This window comes from Phaenicophaeus curvirostris, chromosome 8, assembly GCF_032191515.1.
Source record: "Phaenicophaeus curvirostris isolate KB17595 chromosome 8, BPBGC_Pcur_1.0, whole genome shotgun sequence".
Classification (NCBI taxonomy): Eukaryota; Metazoa; Chordata; class Aves; order Cuculiformes; family Cuculidae; genus Phaenicophaeus; species Phaenicophaeus curvirostris.
Window position 1 is genome coordinate 20,446,135 of NC_091399.1, and position 18,150 is coordinate 20,464,284.

At 49.4% G+C, this 18,150-nt stretch overlaps 1 protein-coding gene across 5 annotated transcripts in view; it reads right to left on the bottom strand.

Moving 5' to 3' along the window:
* Positions 1–2,299: 2,299 nt before the first annotated feature.
* The window catches only part of RXRG (retinoid X receptor gamma), a 40,429-nt gene continuing 24,578 nt past the window's right edge, over positions 2,300–18,150 (bottom strand). For all 5 annotated transcript variants that reach the window (XM_069862702.1, XM_069862703.1, XM_069862704.1 and 2 more), the window contains 9 exons: positions 13,598–13,857; positions 10,360–10,504; positions 9,478–9,657; positions 6,385–6,545; positions 5,516–5,645; positions 4,802–4,934; positions 3,936–4,027; positions 3,614–3,719; positions 2,300–2,774 (listed from right to left, as the gene is read on the bottom strand). In XM_069862702.1, the coding sequence (XP_069718803.1) occupies positions 2,627–2,774; positions 3,614–3,719; positions 3,936–4,027; positions 4,802–4,934; positions 5,516–5,645; positions 6,385–6,545; positions 9,478–9,657; positions 10,360–10,504; positions 13,598–13,857 (1,355 nt within the window). In that variant the 3' untranslated portion in view covers positions 2,300–2,626. The remainder of the gene's footprint in view (positions 2,775–3,613; positions 3,720–3,935; positions 4,028–4,801; positions 4,935–5,515; positions 5,646–6,384; positions 6,546–9,477; positions 9,658–10,359; positions 10,505–13,597; positions 13,858–18,150) is intronic.

An 18,150-nucleotide genomic window follows, 5' to 3' on the forward strand; every position in this document is an offset into this window, starting at 1 on the left:
GGAAGAGTAGGTAGCTGGACCCTGTTACCCTCTCCTTGTTATGACTGAAAAGTGGCTGATGCCTAAAATTTTGGAGGCACCATCTCGATATGTGTCTGCAAGGAAAAATGTCCACGTTGGAAGGGACATAAACTTTGCTGTGTCTTGATTTTTTTAGTTCTTCAGTGTTATTTTTTAGTTCTTTGTACAGCTATAACTCTACACAAGCTGGGGCTGAATGTATGTGCAAGGACAGAAGTTTTCCTTGACTTATCCACCCTTCAGGCAGAAATTTGTACCAATTAGTTTTCTGCAGGCCTGGAAGCTGCGTGGCCCAGAACCCAGAGATCACCTTGCCAGGGTCTCAACGTACCTCGCCAAGAGTAGGGGCGTCCAGGAGCCACAAGTGGCTGCTTTGAGACTTTCTGCCCCAGCCTGAGCTATCATATCCCGTTATTCCAGCTTCAAAAAGCAACTGTTCACATTGCAGGTAGTGGTCTGGATTTGCCTGCAGGCAGGGGACAGCAGCAAGGCGGTCGAGTTGAACCCCAACCTTGCAGCTCGGTGCAAACACTTAGGGTCACAGCTGCACCAACCATGGGCCAGGGGCAGCCTCTGATCTCAAAGGGTCACTAGCAGACAGCTGTCCCGTGAGCAGGAAAGAAGTCACCGAGAGAGACAGCATTGGTGTGGAAGCGTCCTGTCCTCTCCAGCTGGCGCCGGCTGCCGCCCGCAGCAGCTCACCCCAAAGCCAAAACTCACTCCCAGTTCCTCCCAGCAGGGCTCCAAAGCAGCACTCGGACACCCTCTGAACAAAATCTCTGCTGCACACATGACCCTCAGGCTTCCCTCTATATATTTCAGCAAAAAGCACTAATACCACACCGTGGCATCAGCTTCTTTTCTTGCTAAGCCTGCTCACAACAACCAACCTCCTTGATTTAAACCATCAAACCTGAGAGCAAGGAGGTCAAGAGAAACCCAACCCACCTACCTGGGGACCAGCTCATAGAAGAACGCGGTTCTTGGAGGGGGAAGCCTGTAGCAGCACCAGGCTGGAGGTCACCCCTTGTGGCACCACCCCAGAGCAGTTTGCATGCAGGCTCTCAGACTCTGGCAAAGATTTTAAAATGAGCAGGTTGAATATTTTGTGTCTTTAAACACTTTTCTTTTAATGGAAAATTACCTTTTCAGTTAAAAGTAGCCCCTTAGTCAACGCTCTTCACCTCTTTTTAAATTCTCCCTGTTTTTTTTCCAGCGTCGCTAAAAAAATAGTTTTCATAATTTTGGATTTTTAGCTTTTTTTTTTCTCCTGCTTTATTGATTCTCTCTTTCTCCTATTCACAGTGAAATACTGGAGAATGAATCATGTCCCCGCAGGGACAAAATGGTTCATTTTTATCGTCCTTTCTTTCCTGTTGTCACTCCTCCTTTCCCCCAAACTTCCCTGAGTCACCGAGCGGCAGCGTTGCAATCTGTCACACGGACAGACGAGGCACGGCTGCATCTCACTGCACGGTCTGTGCGAGGGTCAGGAGGGGCAGATCACTTAACACTACACCTGTTTTATGAATAAGAATACAGGCAGTTTTGCTGGGTTCCTGGGAGGATGTTTTCCCACCAGGATAAGCTCCGTGTATTGAACAAATTCATGTCTTTTAACTCGTTTGACTCTGGTTAGCTCGATTGTGATGGGGAGCTCGAGTGGTGCCATTTCAGCAGGGGAAAAAAAAAGCAGACCCTTAAGACAGATTTTGCTAGAGCGTCTTTTGCTTTACCTTTCTGCAGTTTTCACTTATGAAGGTATGAGATTATAAATTTGGGGTTGAAGCGCCTGTTTCTAGTGGAGAAAAAAACAAACAAACATGCACCAAAAACCCAAATAACTAAAACCAGGATCCATAAAGCTTCAGAAAGATGAAAATTGCCCATGAGCACACCAGGTTTGGGTCACTCCTAAGTACTCCACTTGGACCAAAATGAAGCACTTTGCTTCTTCCCTCAGTATCTGGATTGGCTCGGAAAAGAAAAGCACATTGAAAAGTCATTTTTAAAATTACTTAAGAAAATCAAAGAGTCTAAAAGTTTAAGATGGTAGAATGAAATGTTCTGGTTCAAAGCAGCAAGTTTTTCCAGGTCTTCCCTTAGCAGGAACAAGAAGAAACAATACCTGTTCTCTCTTGGCCAGAGGATCATGCCCATCAGCATACACAGCGATGTCCTGAGTGACGTTCCTGCTCCTATTGTGCTGCCCAAGAGTCCCGGGAAGGTCCCACAACCCCATCCCAAGCCAGGTCTGTGACGGCAGCAACAGAAGACACTGCTCTCCCAGCTCCAGTCAGTGCCTGCCTCGTATTATTTTATTTGTTCTGTTGGCTTTTATTGAGAGTGAAAAAATAATTTAAAGCAATTATCTGTACAGGGGGCAGGGGACTGGTTAGCTGGCCGGAGGGTCTGTGACTCAGCACGGCCAGGCCAGGGAGGGCTAGAGGGGGTGATTTACAGCTGTACAAAACCACAACAATCCCACCGAGGAGGAGCAGAGGGTGCAGGACATCTCCTGAGCTCTCATAAGCCCAGAGCAGAGGGGTGGGAGTCTGTGCAGGAGCAGGGGGGATCAAGGTCTGGCTAGAGCGGAGCCAGACTCTCAAGTGACCTGCAGGGGTGTCTCCAGCATCTCCATGAGGAAGGTGTCAATGGGGGTGTCCCCGATCAGCTTGAAGAAGAAGAGGTGCTCCAGGCACTTCAGCCCGATGGAGCGCAGCGCGGGCAGGCGCAGGAGGAGTTTGGCAAACCTGGAAAAGAGCAGAGTCAGAGGCATGCGGGAGGCACTGGCTACCCTCTAGCATGTGTTCCCAAGCCTGGAGAACAGAGCCCAAATCCTCCTCAAAAATGCCTTGGAGAGTTCTCCACTCTAGATTCTCTTATGCCTTCAAAATAAGCTTTTCTCTCCACATGTGTTGAGGAAATACACCTCTTTTCAAACATAATTTAGTACTTTTAAGGGGATCAGGAGAGCACAGCCCAAATCCTCCCCAAAAATGCCTTGGAGAGTTCTTAGTCTAAGATTCTCTTGTCCTTTCAAAATAAGCATTTCTCTCTGCAAGTGTGGAGGAAAGATGTCCACTTTCAAAAGTGAATTTGGCATTTTAAAAATTTTTTAAAAAAAAAAGAAGAAAAAAAGAAGATACACCCAGATTGCCTTTCTGAGACTTGAACTAGTGACTAGTGCCATTGAAATCCGTCTTGAAACCACCTTTAAAAATCCCCAGCCTCCCAAAAGGGCGTACAACCCCCCAGCAGAGGCTCTGCCAGAGGCGCAGATGCAAGAGGGGCAGCAGGCAGGTCCAGAGCCAAAAATAGCAGAAGATGCTGTGGATGCATCACTTGGCTGGCAGTGATGAGGATGCTGCTGGCGTTGGAGAATTCGGCCAGCAGAGGGTAGGATTGGATTGAAAAGCAAGAAAATTGCATTTCGCCAGCACCCTAAAGGCTCTGGCACAGGACTAAGGCAGTTTTGGCTGGTGTCCTGCCCTTGCTTTGAGGGTGGCTCAGGCAGAGCCAGCACAGACAGCTCTGCCTCAGCCTCGTCTTCGCACGCTCTGAGCTGCCAGCCCTGCCCGGTGACACTCACCGCCCTGGCTGCTCGGGGTACTTCTGCTTCGTGTAGGCTTCCAGCGTGGCATAGACCTTCTCCCGCAGCGATTCCACTTCTGAGGGGCTGGACAAACCCTTGGCATCTGGACGAGAGAGAGAATACAGGTAGAGAATGACCTGCATAAAGGACCTTCCCACTTCACGCATGGGTGGGAGAGGACTCAGGCTCTTTTTAATCATGCATCCAGGGGCTGGGACAAATCTGCCTGCAGTCATGCTGCTCAGCCCTCCTGCTTGTGACTTGCCAGGGCCCAGAGTGCAGGCATGTCACCTGGAATTGCCCCAGGCCTTGGACTTACCTGGGTTGAACAGCACAATGGCTCGCAGGCACCCCAGCTCTGACTTATCCATCTGCATGTCTTTCATTTTGGACACCAGCTCCGTCAAAACCCTGCATGTGGGGCACAAGAGTGGGCAGACAATCAGAGACAGGTACAGACAGCAAGGCTGAGGGCTGAAAAGCATCTGAGACAGGCACTTGGAATATGCCCAATTCCTGTCTGCAGGAAGAGGCAGCTTTTAGGGACAGCCACACGACACATCACTCTTCTACGATGTGCATCAGCAGCATTCATGGACTTCAGCATCAAATTTGTTCCCATTCTCACTTCGCTCAGCACATGCCCCCTGTGCTTTTGCCAGACTATGGAGAACAATTTGCATTCAGCTGAGGAAAAACACATCTTTTTTTCTTCACATTTCTCTGTGCAAAACATGGGCTCTGCCTTTACACATGCCAGTTGTGTAAAAGTGGTGATACAGTGTCCTGCCAGGCAGGGAGGAGGCACGGCGTGGACAGGACATGTGCAGCCATGATACGAACAAGTTGGGCTTTAAGGCTTTGCCAGCTAAAGCTCTTGCTGATCAGTATTAGCTCTAGATCCAGTTATGGCAAACTCTTTGAGAGAAGGCAAAGAAGCATTCCTCCCGGTGCACACCCAACCAAGCTGCTTCTGCAGCTGCAAATCTCTTTCCAAGGTGCCTTCACCCCATTCTTGTGTTTCAAGCCATTTGAGCATCCCTTACTCGTTCTGAGCCAGTTCTGCCCCAAATCACCATGGGTCTGCTTTAGTTTCCACTAAGGACACATTTCCCATTCAGAGGGCAAAGACAGAGCCAACAGATGGTTCCTACAGCTCGGGGTTGATAGAAACCAGCTACATACCTGTCGAAGATGGAGCCCACGCCAGCACTGTGAGCGCTGCTGCGGTGCACGTGCAAGCCCGTGGCCAGAAGGATGCCGTCTTGCACCGACACGGAGCGGTGGGAAAAAGAGGCAATGAGCAGCTCATTCCAGCCTGCAAGAGAATGTGTGCATGACTCAAAAGGCAGTTCAGCAAAAAATCCATATAGAAGAGGGGAGCTGTTTTCTCCCTACTGCCTTCAGACTCGGACCACAGAGACATGGGACCCTAGGTACCAGCTGCATCCTTGCCAACACTACAAGGGGTGGCAAACCTTGATCAGCAGCAAGGAAAGTGCAGGAAAAAAACCCAAAACACAAAAGGAAGAAAAGATCCTCCTAAAATCCCATATTCCTTGCATCAGCAACCCCTTTACATTATTTCGCACGTTACAAACGTTAGTTGAGTTCTGTGGTTATAGGAATTGTATTAAAAAGACACAATTATTCACTCTCCCCCAGCCCTCCAACAGGTCTGCATGAAGAAGGGAACAAACAGGAGATTCCACAGTCCCATCCACAGCCTCTGCCAACTGCTCATTGTGGCTCAGGACAGATTGCTTACCCCATGGCAGCAGGAATGGATCAGCACAAGATCTCGCATTTACCGTTCAGCCTGGCTGGCAGAGCACGAAGCCCAGCAAAGGGACAGAGGCGCCAGGAATAGCCCCAGAGACCACAGGTGGGGGATGTTACCTGCCCGGAGGAGAATGACTTGGTCTTCCAGTGTCAGATCGGAGAAGTGGGGGATTCGCTTGGCCCACTCCACTAGTGTGAAGAGCTGCTTGTCAGCTGCGTGGCATATGTTGGTAACAGGGTCATTTGTCTAATTAAGGATGATACCAAAAGGGAAAGAGCAGAGGAAAAGAGGGGAATTTATCAGTGTAAAATCTTTGATGATCACTGTCTGCACTGCATGCAGTATTGGATCAAGTTAACAATACCAAGAGCCACAAGTAAAATGATCAAATTGTCAATAAACTCATCTGTGCACTGTTGGAAAGAGAAGGTATGTACTAGTGGTCCCCCCAACCACTCCACAACCAGCCAAATCAGCTGGTTGATAGACTCTTCTGTTTGCTTGCTGTTCTTTGCAAAGAAAATCCTGCATGACACGCTGCACCCCTGTTCCCAGGGCACATCTAAAAAGGCATCAAGTAGCCTCTGAACAGGAACAAACATCACTTTTATCCAAAACAGTAAAACCACAGCAGTAAACCTGCTGCATCCAGCTCCATCCCAGTCTCAGTTACTGGGGCAGACGAGCAGTGTCCAGAGCTGTGCAACTGTGGAAGCCAGCACAGGGCTCAGACTCTCTGATATCCAATTCCCCTACCTACTCATTGAAACTAAAAGGAACTGGAAAAATATGCTAAGAAAATAATGTATAGGCTGATTTCTACTTGTGATTCAGAGTCGCTTCAAAAGAAGAATTGTTGGTGATTTTTAGGCGGTGCAAAGCATAAACCCCTTGCAAAATGCTAGCTGTTCACATAGGGTTTGCCTTCTCAAACCATACCTCAAAGGCTCTCATCTCAAACTATAAGTGATTTTAGTGCCCTTACTGAGCTCTCTGTGCTCATGTCACTGTACGCCTCCGTCTTGGGTTCGACCGCCAGCTCAGCTTCCAGGATCCTCTCCACAGGCATGTCCTCGTTGCCACTGCTTGTGGATTCAGCCTCATTCTCGCTCCGCTCCCTGCTCCTCTGTCTCTCCTCCTGCACAGCTGCAGCATAGAAAAGGGAATTTTCATATCTACAGCAACACTTACCGGCTCACAGTGGGTCCCTTTTCCTCTGGGAGGAGGGATGAGAATCCCCCTCAGGAAGTGAAGAAGAGAAAATAAACTAATACTGCAGATGGGCATCCATAAAATGTCTGCCATCATCACCCTCCAATGACTCTGGGGTTGCTGTAGACCACTGGTCTCCAAATTTGACAGAATAATTTGATTTCTAAGGTACGAAGTTCCAAAACAGTGGAAAGAGGAGTTGATGCCTCCAGGTGGCAGCCTGGACTCAGCTGTCATTAGATGCTGGAGGAGGAAAGAGGGACCCCAGCACCCAGATGCTGAGGTTTGCTGTGCTCAGTGCATGCTTCAAGCAGCCCCAGGGCAGCCAGAGCACCAGCAGCAGGGTTGGATGGTCACTCACCCCCCAGAGCATCCGCACGCTGCCTGCCTCGTGCCTGAGCGAACGCCTACCCAGCCTGGCATCACCTCTCCCTCCACAACCCCTTTGCCCAACCCTCCCCGCTAGAATTCAGTTCCCTTGCACCTCGGAATGCCCCAGTGCCTCCACTCTCTTCTCCCATATCCGAACATTTTCCAAAATATCTACTGAATCACTGACATTCCCTCCAGATCTCAGCTATCAAGTCTGCTGGGTGTTTGTAGGACAGGTCAGCGTGGGACATGTGTACACGGCACGCCAAGCTTTATGCTCAGTAGAAGTCGTGGATGCACATTTTTGTTGGAGAAATCCCAAAGAGAAATAAAGACATTCTTCAAAGAAAAAAAAAGGCAAGTGACCAGCAGGTGTCGTATCAGTTTAGCTCATTGGTGGGGAGAAACATCCCAAGACACCATCTCTTCCCTGCAGGAGCATGGACAAGGGCCCAAAGACCTCAGGGTGTTGGTTGACAGTGACTGAACATGAGCCAGCAGGGGCCCAGGTGGCCAAGAAGGCCAATGGCATCTTGGCTTGGATCAGAAACGGCGTGGCCAGCAGGGCCAGGGAAGTTCTTCTCCCTCTGGACTCGGCCCTGGTGAGACCGCTCCTCGAATCCAGGGGTCAGTTCTGGGCCCCTCACCACAAGAAGGATGTTGAGGCTCTGGAGCGAGTCCAGAGAAGAGCAACAAAGCTGGTGAAGGGGCTGAAGAACAAGAGGAGCGTCTGAGAGAGCTGGGGGTGTTTAGCCTGGAGAAGAGGAGGCTGAGGGGAGACCTCATTGCTCTCTACAACTCCCTGAAAGGAGGTTGTGGAGAGGAGGGTGCTGGCCTCTTCTCCCAAGTGACAGGGGACAGGACAAGAGGGAATGGCCTCAAGCTCCACCAGGGGAGGTTCAGGCTAGACGTTAGGAAAAAATTTTTCCCAGAAAGGGTGATTGGTCCCTGGCAGAGGCTGCCCAGGGAGGGGGTTGAGTCACCTTCCCTGGAGGGGTTTAAGGGACGGGTGGAAGAGGTGCTGAGAGCATGCCAATGAAATAACAGTTCCCTCACTCGGTCTCCAAACTCATCTGGGATTCCTTGTTCAAGGTGCAATCTGTCCCCAGCTACTGCAGCTCCCTGAAAGCCCCTGTGATTATTGCAGCCAAACCCCTGCAGGATCCACCAGGATCCTGGGGTTTAAATTTCCACACTCTGCAAAGCGAAGTCGCATTGCCACCCTGGTCCTCTGAACCACTTTGCACCCAGCTGGAAGGGAGAGCTGTGCCTCAGATTGGGGTTTTGATTCAAGCTTGGCATTTTGTGGTCCCCCACCGCCCTAAGAGGCTGACGCAGCATTGATGATGCTGCAGGGCACAGGCCAAGGCTCAGCCCGTGCACAGCGTTACAGCTCCTTCTCTGGGCTCCGCACAGCCTGAGCACAGCAACCTGTTTGCGTGCTCCGCAGGGGAGCAAGTGTCGCCTCAGAAGAGACAGCTATATTGCCTGCTGGCATTAAGCACTGGAGGTGGCACAGTTACTTTATCTTGGGAAAAGCAGCTTGTCACTATCTGACCATGCATGTGTCAGTAAAATTGGGGAGACAACCCATCTCAGCGGACCTCGCTCCACCAAGGGAGCAGCAGTAGACAGAGAAACACCCCTGCTGCAGCGCTTGCCTATCCGTGCAGCAGAGATTCACTCAGTGGTGGCTTTTACAAAGACTTTTGCACCTTTGGGAGCTGTCTGGGAGAAAGGCAGGGCGGTAGCACCCACCACAGACACACGTCACCCTCAGCAGCTCTTGCAGGGTTCCTTCAAGTCAGCGCAAAATCCCTCCTTAAGTCCAATTGCCTCAAGTTGTATCCTTGCTCCAAATAGACACCTTAGGTTTTCTGGACCAGAAACAGAGCCGGGGACTGCAGTGACTGCATGTGAACATGGGAGAAGCTGCATGAACTGCTTCCATACACAGCATAAAAACACCACAGGGTGTGGAGCTGTTCATCTCCTAAGGTAAGGCTGAGAGTGGCAATGACAGAGGACTATAAAATAAAAGATAGAAATAAATAATCCGCCCTTATCTTTCAGTGCAAGAATTAGATGGTGGCAAAGGAAGCCAGCAAGCTGAAAACAAAAAAGGAGGTTGCTCTTCACACAGGAGACAAATAGGCTGCAGGATCCCTCACTGCTGGGTGGCATCCACAGCGGGGGTTTACAGGGGTCCAGGCCACTAAGTGTCACTAGCTAAAGGCAAGCTTGGGCCAGAATCAGTTAATAGGCTCAACAGTCACCAGTATGCGTGTTTAGGTGGGATGGGAAAAAAATTACAGTGTAATAGTTTTCTCATGAGCACCATTTTCTTTACTAAACAAGGTCAAAAATGCCCTGAAGCTGTCATTGTGGGTTTTTTCAATGTTCCATCCTTAGACGGCCACCAAGAGCCAGATTTACCTGAACGAATGTAAGGAAAATTTCTGTAAGCCCATTTCTTCCATCAGCTCACACATACCTTCCCTCTTCATCCCCATTGCGAGGCACTTCTGATAGCGGCAGTACTGGCAGCGGTTGCGTTGACGCTTGTCTATGAGGCAGTCCTTGTTGTCACGGCAGGTATAGATCAGGTCCTTCCGGATTGTCCTCTTAAAGAAGCCTTTGCAGCCCTCGCAGCTGTACACCCCGTAGTGCTTCCCTGCGGAGGCAAGCAGAGGCCATCAGTGGGCAGGCAGACAGCTGCCCTTCCCTCCAGCACGAAGAGCTCAAACCAACCCCAAAGGTGGAAAAAACTGGCTGCAGGTTATCACCTTAGCAGGTCTGATTTGGCTTTAGCAGCTCTTAGCAGGAATAGTGACCAGCAGCAGTCAAACTACAGGACCATCGCTTTCCTGTGATAAGGAGGGACCACATTCCAGAGGAAGGATGTGGAGCCACATCTTGGCTGCAGTGCAGGTGTGGAAAAGCCACAGGTAGAACCACTGCGGGTGCACTGAGATGGAAGGGGTCTGCGAGGCTTGGCCAGACTGCAGGCCTCTGGGGTAGCAGAGAAACCCCAGGCACAGCCAAAGCCCAGCCAACATAAAACACAAGCAAAATTAGAACAACAGTGATTTTGATGTATTTGCCTTTCATAAACAGGGAAAAAATGTATAATGGGATTGTATACATAAGGGAGAAGAGCAGGGCTTACAGGTTGGTTCTCTTTTGGGCACAGTTGCCACTACTCTGCAAAACATCGAGTCTCCCCTCGCGTAAGCGAGATCCAGCTATGGATCCTGCAATGCCAGCACGGCCCCAGTGAGCCTCTGCTGCACTCACTCCTGCACAAGCCTTTGCTGCGGAGCATCAGGGGAGTTTTCATTGCAGAAAGCCTGCCCCAAGAAAGAAAACTTCCTACCTGAGGACCTGTCCCCACAGATGGCACAGATGTGTTTGGCTAAGGATCCTGGGCTTGTAGATGGATAATTCATGTTCCCAAGCCCTGGGAGCCCCGGCAAAGGCTTGACATCCTCTGAACTGCTGACATTGTTCAGGAGGTTGAGCTGCAGAAGCAGAAGCCATCAGACAGGTTAGAGGGTTGAGACTCATACCTCAATGAAAGCACCCCCAAAGTGAGTTGGCCCTTCCCCTGTTGTCTGTGCTGGGCTCATCCCACAAGTTTATTCCCAGAAACTCCATGGGGCTGCCATGGGCAGTCAGACATCCTCCCGTGAATCCAGCTGGATGGGTTTAAGCAGATGCCCGTCTGCAGATATTGCCTCTCACCCTGCCCTGACGCTGTAAATAAAGCCAGGACTAAGCAGAGCTGGAAAAGGGCAGGCAGCAAGCCTCTGCTGCTCAGTTGCAGCCTCCAAGTGACAGGGCTGGTGGGACCCAGCCTGCTTTGTTAGAGGATGCTGACCACTGGCTGCTTGCAGCCTCGAGCACCAACAGCTTCGTAAGGAAAAGCTTTGCAGCCAGGCAATTTGCTGCAGTTAAACCTGCACTGCTGCGTAGCTGGGGAAGCTGTAACGATGTTTTAAAAAAATATGCTAAGTGGGTTGGCTCCCCTGCCTCATGATATGCAAATCTGCACAAATGCATGAAAGTAAGGCCATCTTGGCCACTCTCATAGGCTGGAGAACAGAGCAGATTTGGGGTTGCCAGCTTGGAAAAAAAAAAAAAAAATGGGAGCAGGCTGAGCATCTAAAATCGGCTGCAGTGAGATGCAAGCGAACAGCCCAGAGCCCCCAGCTGAGATCCTTAGGAGCTGCTCATGGCTGCTGCAAGTTAAAGGTTACAAACCAACATCGATTGGAGACAAAAGCCTGATGTTGCCCATGGCTTCATTTCATTGCTATTTGCTTTTGACCTGTTGTCAGCAGGCAGTGAGGATTAAGGACCATTGAGACATCTTGTCAAAAACTGTCTGGGCAGTGCAACGTCTCTCCAAACCCACCACCCAAGCATCTTTCCCACTGCCATGCTTTGAGGGATGGGGATGGTTTCTTTATCATTGAGCTTGTTTTTAGCAGCTGCCCCAATTTATCAGCTACATTTTGTGTTCTCAGTGAAAACGCAGAACTAGAGACAGAAACCAAAGCTTTAGATGAAAATCCAGGCACAGCCTTCTTTACAGTCTCCATAACAGCTAAACCACTAGATCTCGTGTGTGTCATTGCAAGTTCTCCACTTGCTCCAAGAGACTGATCGTTTCCTATGAAAAAGTATAATAATTTCCACAGGGAATTTCAGCGAAGAACAAGAAGGGTTCATCCCATTGGGATTTTTGAACCTGTTACTAGTAAAACAAAAAGGCAAAGCCTGTTTTCACTTCTCTCACCCCTGTCCCTCCATTTTCAAAGCTTCAGTGGCCTGATGACATTGAAAATACAAATTATCCAGCAAAAAACTACCACATTAGGAATCAGCTTGTTTTGCTGCACTGGAAAATAAAAGTGTTTAGGAAAAAAAATACCCAGAGGTTCACTCTGCCCAATGAAGACCCAGCTTAGGCACCGGGCAGTGGCAAATCCTTATGCTTCAACATCCAAACCTGGCCCAAGGAAAGGAGAAGCCAACGCTTTGCTTCTCACAAGTGCCCAGTCACTGGTTTTACCCTGGAAATTTTTCCTTGCAAGATGCTGAGCCAGGTGGAACTTTTATGGTGTGAAGTATTACTCAGAGCTCAGGTACCACATTTTCTTTCTCTCTGGCTGCACTTTGAGACAATAACAGGGAGAGAGGGTGTATGCGAGTGGAGAAATGGGGCAGTTTTAGCCATCAGTGTCCTCAGAGCTTGACTCCTGCAGGTTAAGTGCAATCGCGTATGATATCTGGGACAACTGCTTGAACCCAAATCCATTAGCTGCCTCCCTGCTGAATCCCCAAGGCCCAGCTGTCTCCTTGCATTAGTGTCAACACAAATGAAATCCACTCCTTGGAACTGGGAACTTGGCGTGGTGCCCAGAGGAGGAAAACCACTTCCCAGAGCATCCCCAGCCCCAAAGGAGAGTTTTCCACCCAGCCAATGCTGCCACCAGCTTCCACTACCATGAAGTACCTGCTCTAGATGCAGGGGCACAAATACTGTCAGGTCAATGGTGAACAGTTAGGTGGTGCAAGGGAAGGAAGGATGCCCAGCACACCCAGCGCAGACAGCCCAGACCCCCGCAGGAGCTGAGGATGCTGGTGAAAGGTAAGCCAAACCTGTCAAATCACCCTTATACTCCCTTAGACCTCTCGAGTGACCTCCTCAAATCATCCTCACCCAGCCTTAGTGGCAGCACTGGGAAAAGCAGGCAGACCATGTAGATGGGGCAGCAAGGTCTGGGGCACAGAGGGCTCTCAAGCACTCCCTGCCTTCGGGTCGCACTAACAAAACACAAAGTCTCATTAATCAAAGACAGGATTCCCACTTATATTTCAGCATTTCAGAGTATTTCAGCATAAAAACAAAATCCCATACTTCCACCTTGGTCCCAGCCACACAAGAGGTGGCAGCAGGCTTTTGGAACAGCAGATCCTGGCCCCAGATAACCACCCTAGGAGGCTCCCAGGCCATCCATGGCTCTGAGGAGGCACTGACTCCTGTCTGGAAGAGAAATCTCAGCACCTGAGTGAGCTCAGGCAACAAGGATGGGAGCGCTTCATTTTTCTTCAGGCAGACTTTGTATGCCACACATAGGATGTGGCAGGCATTCAGCATTCACTTTTCTCAAGAGAGAGTCTGTTTCCTTTCCAAATAACAAAGCAAAGCAGATAGATACCCTTTTGCAGGAGGAAGGGGGCTGCTTTACAGGCTGCATCCCTTGGTTACCCCAATTATATCCAAATATAGTAAGTATATATATAGCAATAGATGCAGTGGAGGGAAACTGGCTTTCACCCATGGTGAGAACAGACCTTGGAACTAGCTCTCTCCTCTCACCGTGCAGGGTATTTTGAAGCATGTACAGGTGCCTTCTCTACATCTGTGCCGTGGGGATTTATGCTGAAAGATTCACCTATTGGAAATTGCTTGTTACAGCTGATCTCCCTAATTGGCCAAAACACAACAGATTCTACCAGCCAAGCCACTCCCTCAAGTTTTCAGGTTGTCCCCCAATCTCTGAGCGCTATGAATCGTAGGGAAGGAAGGGTGCACGTTAACCTACCTGTGGATTGGCCTGTGTTACAAAATTCATGCCCGGGGCCGAGGACAGGGTGACAGGGTGCGAGCCGATGGAGGATGCGATGACCCTGTATGGCGAGCCCAGTGCGTTCACTGGAGACCCGATCGCGTTCATGGGGGACGGCAGTGCCCGGGAGGCGTTCGCAGAGGCTTCGAGGTAGTTATGGTGCCCTTCTACTGAGTTTCCCGTGGAAAGGCTTGACGATGGGCTCACAGATGTGGAGCTGGCATGCACAGGGGAATCTACCAGGAAAAGCAGAAAGATTGAATAAACTACGAGCGAGGCTGGCTGTACAGTGACCAGCTGCCCAGCCTTGGTCACGTCAGCTTAGATACTGGCCAAGGCTCAGTGCCAGCCAGCAAACTTGTCTTATGCTGTAAAAGGAAAGAGCAAAACACTGGTTATGGTACAGGAAATAAGAGTGACATATAGCAATAAAACATATTATGAAGATAATAATTACATCTTCCTTCACTGCTTCAGTGCCTCAGCTGACTTGGAAGGTATCACTGACTGCCAGCCTCAGGCTGGTTTTCCAAGGTATTCCCTGAGGTCCCATTTCTCGTGTCTACGCGGGCTTCAGAGACAGCGAGCATCTGAATCTATGAAATCTCTGCTGACCAGGCTGCAAACCCCAAATATTCCTTGTGTCTTATGAAGCACTTTCGCTACCTCTGATGGCTCAGACATCATGCTCAGCAGGCTCCTCTTCCCATGGTTCCGTTCTTCCCCTTCCCACCCACTCACCTCTCCACTGTACTATTTCACATATTCCACCAGCTCTCAAAATTTGATGCCAGCACCTTCAGGCGTAGCTGGAGGAATGCAGGACAAGAAACTGCCCATGACATGCTAACAACACAGATGACAGGACAGGGCACTCACAAAATATTTTGTCCATTACTTTTCCTCACTTAGTATGGACAGAGCAGTGAGCACGGCCACACAGACGTGCCTGCGCAGACAGTCTCACAAGCAAAAGGAAAGTAGCTTTCCTCTCTCCACACTAAAGAACTCCAGTGCACATTACCAAACTAATCCTGTTAGTAGCCCCACAAGACCAACCTGCCCCTGAGCCCTGCTGGGGAAGAGGTGGCATAGAAAAGCGATATATCCTTGATCACTGCCACTTTGGAGCAGTCTCTGAGGCTGAACCCCTCATCCAAGGCCTAAACGTTGCCTTCTAGAAGGCTGATCTCAAATATAGAGAGGGTACCTGCACATCAAATGCCCACCAGTCCCAACAGGTTATGTATCTAGCCCTATTTTAAGGATTTCTATAACCTTTTTCCCCTCCCCTAGAATTTACCAACCCCGGCTGTAGTTATCATTTCAATGAACCACTGCCTCTCTGTTAGTTTTTTAACACAGGAGATCATTCCCTGGAGTAGCGAGACAAAGATGTTGCCTGGGAAGGTCACACAGCTGGTTTTCCACGGTCCGCACTGAGGATGCTTCTTCCCATTGCATTTGCAAGTAAGGCAGCAATTTGGTGTTTTGTTTGTTTGGATTTTCCTCCTTTTAACATTATTGCAAAGTTATTTATGTGACAGTGTTTGTTATTTTACCTGAAGTAACAATCAAATCTGATTCAAAGGGAAGATGCACAATAAAGACGGGAAAAGGTCAGCTTGCTGAATAACATTAAAGACATTTGTCAGAGTCAAGGAGGACTCGATCCGCCGTTATCAACCCACTTCAGACTTAATTCTGCAGAGGGAGGGGGAGAAAAGGTCTTTGTCAATTCTTGCTTTGGCTTTTTGGATCAATTCTCCCAGTGGGAAGGTGATGTGCAGCAAGAGGAAGCCAGCTCAATGACAATAGTAGAAGCCTTGGAGGCAGGGAGGCAGTCTGGAGGCTGCGCCAGGGCCCCTGCCTGCTGCTGGAGAGAGTCACCCCGCATCCCCCCACCTCCATCGCGGAGACACGCAGCCTGTTCTCTCTTACTAGACAGCAAAATCCCTACCTTGTAACAGCTTCCAAGCGCAAAAGCCTATCACCCCAGAGACAGCTGCCAGGAAAGCCTTTAGCAGGTTGAGATGTGCTGTTTGCCTGGCCCCCTACTTTCCTAAGCTTTCAACCCAGAAAGGCAGCTCAATTTTTTCCTGGGACTTAAAAGGAGTATCCTGACTCGAGCAGTTATTGTCTTCGGAGAAAAGTGAATGCATTTTTCATCACCTGTGAGCTGCCTGGTACCATAGCATGCAGCCCTCCCCAGCATCTGTAGCACAGACTTATAAAGAAATTGTTTTCATGCCTCTTTAAACAACCAGGTAAACAACATTGGCTTTGAGGATTCTTCAGCTTGGAAAATAAGCCACTGAAGGGGAGATGGGGCAGAAATCTATCACATGAGGACAGCTAAGGAGGAGAATGATTCTTCATCTTTTTCCATTAACACAGAAAAGGGCATATTTTGAAGGTATCATGAAGAAGATCTAAACCGATAAGAAAAGACTCCCAGGAGAGTTATATAAGGGTTTGCATTTTTATCAGACCTTGCAGAATCACTGTCACCACTAAGCTTCTCTATTAGAAAGGCGTAAGTTTCATAAGGACCCAGAGCAAGAAGAGGAGAGGAGAGGGAGACCTCATTGCTCTCTACAGCTCCCTGAAAGGAGGTTGTGGAGAAGAGGGAGCTGGGCTCTTCTCCCAGGTGACAGGGGACAGGACAAGAGGGAATGGCCTCAAGCTGCATCAGGGGAAGTTTAGATTCAACATTTGGAAAAATTCCTTCATGGAAGGGGCTATCAAGCACTGGCAGAGGCTGCCCAGGGAGGTGGTTGAGTCACCATCCCTGGAGGTGTTTAAAAGGCGGGTAGATGAGGTGTTTGGGGACATGATTGAGTACTAGACAGGTACGGTTGGAGTTAATGATCTCTAAGGTCTTTTCCAAGCTAAGGATTCTATGATTCTATAAATGAGAAAATCAACAGGAGAGCAGGGCATAAAGCCAGGCTCTGCCAGGACCTGATGACAGAAACCAGAGTCAAAAAGCTTGTACCCAAGACACCTGGGCATGCTGCACCACCAGGGCTGTGACAAACCTGTTGATCAAAAGAAATGGAAAAGAAAAAAATTAAATAAATTTTAACTTCCTTTAACCAATGAAAATTTTTATCTATTATAAACGGCAAGACAAATCCTATTTAGAAAAGTAGAAACAAGCAAAAAAAAAATAAAATCAAAGCAAAGCAGTCCTGCAGGGTAATCCAAACTTAGACTTCCAGTCCCTCCCTGGGTGAACTTCGCCAAGGCAGACCCTGAGGGAGCAGAAACACACCCTTCTGTCCTTGGGGAAATACTCCTACCAGCATCTTATTTACAGGCTGGAGTGCTCTGGGATGGGTATAGGGTGTGACTGCTACCAGGTTATCAGGTTGTGCAGAAGGTGTGCAGGAAGGGCTGTGCCAAGGCGTCTTTGACACTGGGGCTCCACGAGCTGATGGCTCTCCAGGTGGTTTCAGTCTAAAGGAGCCAGGCTGGCTTGGACAGCGCAAGCAGCAGGGATTGCAAGTCAGATTAATTTTGGTTCAAAATGATTAAATTTCTGATTTGCAGGAACATACTGCTGATCCATGGCCCACATCTCTCAACAGAAAGTCGTGCTAAAGGCCTTGGGCTTGCAGGGATGGGGACAGACAGAAGCATCAGTAAGGCAGCGCAGCAGGGCCAGCAAGGAGCAGGGATGAAGTTCTGGGACAGAGTGGGGTGGACTAGGGAGACAGGACTCAGTCCTGCACGCCAGCCACAGCCTCTGCCTCTCCAGCAGCATTCGGCACAGGTGACATTTACAGAGACCAAAGCGGGCCTGGAGTCTGTCCATCAGGTAATGCAAGGTGACAAGGGATGCTGGAGATGCAGCGGGGACCCACAGAGCAGAGGGCAGCCCTGCACTGGGAAGCACGGACCGCGGCCGGCACAGCCCCTACCTGCCAGCACCAGATGTGGCTCCCAGACTGGTCAGGTCCTTCATGTCTGCTGGGGAAGGCTGGTGAGACCCTGCACCAGGGATCGCTGCTGCTTTTAACCACCTGCTCCGGGTGCAAGACCAGTTTATTTCTGATCTGAATGGGGCTGTTTGTGTCTTTCTTCCCCATCTCCCTCCTCCACATTAATGCTTGGAGAGGTAGTTTCCTGAAGAGAGGTTCAGGGAAGCCCAATATTGTATTTATCAGAGGAAGAGAGGATAGGAAGGAACTTGCATGAGCGTATTCTCTGATGTCTTCACTGCAAACGTGCAGTGTCTAGAGAACCTAGTGCTTTAATGAACTCTCCACAAGCTCTTTTCTATGGAATCAGACACACTCCTGCCTTCTCATTGTAGGAAGCAAAGTTTAGAAAGAAGAAACATCCTTCTGGGTGGTTTGCTGTTTCAAGCTGCAGAGAGCAGCCATGGGTTGGAAGTGTGCACACACGCAGTATCCATTGTGTTGCTTCCACATCCAGCATAAGGATCATATCTAACATCAGCATAGGCATGCTGACATTGGTAAAAATAATGACAGAAGACCCTAAGAACTACTCTGGTTCTC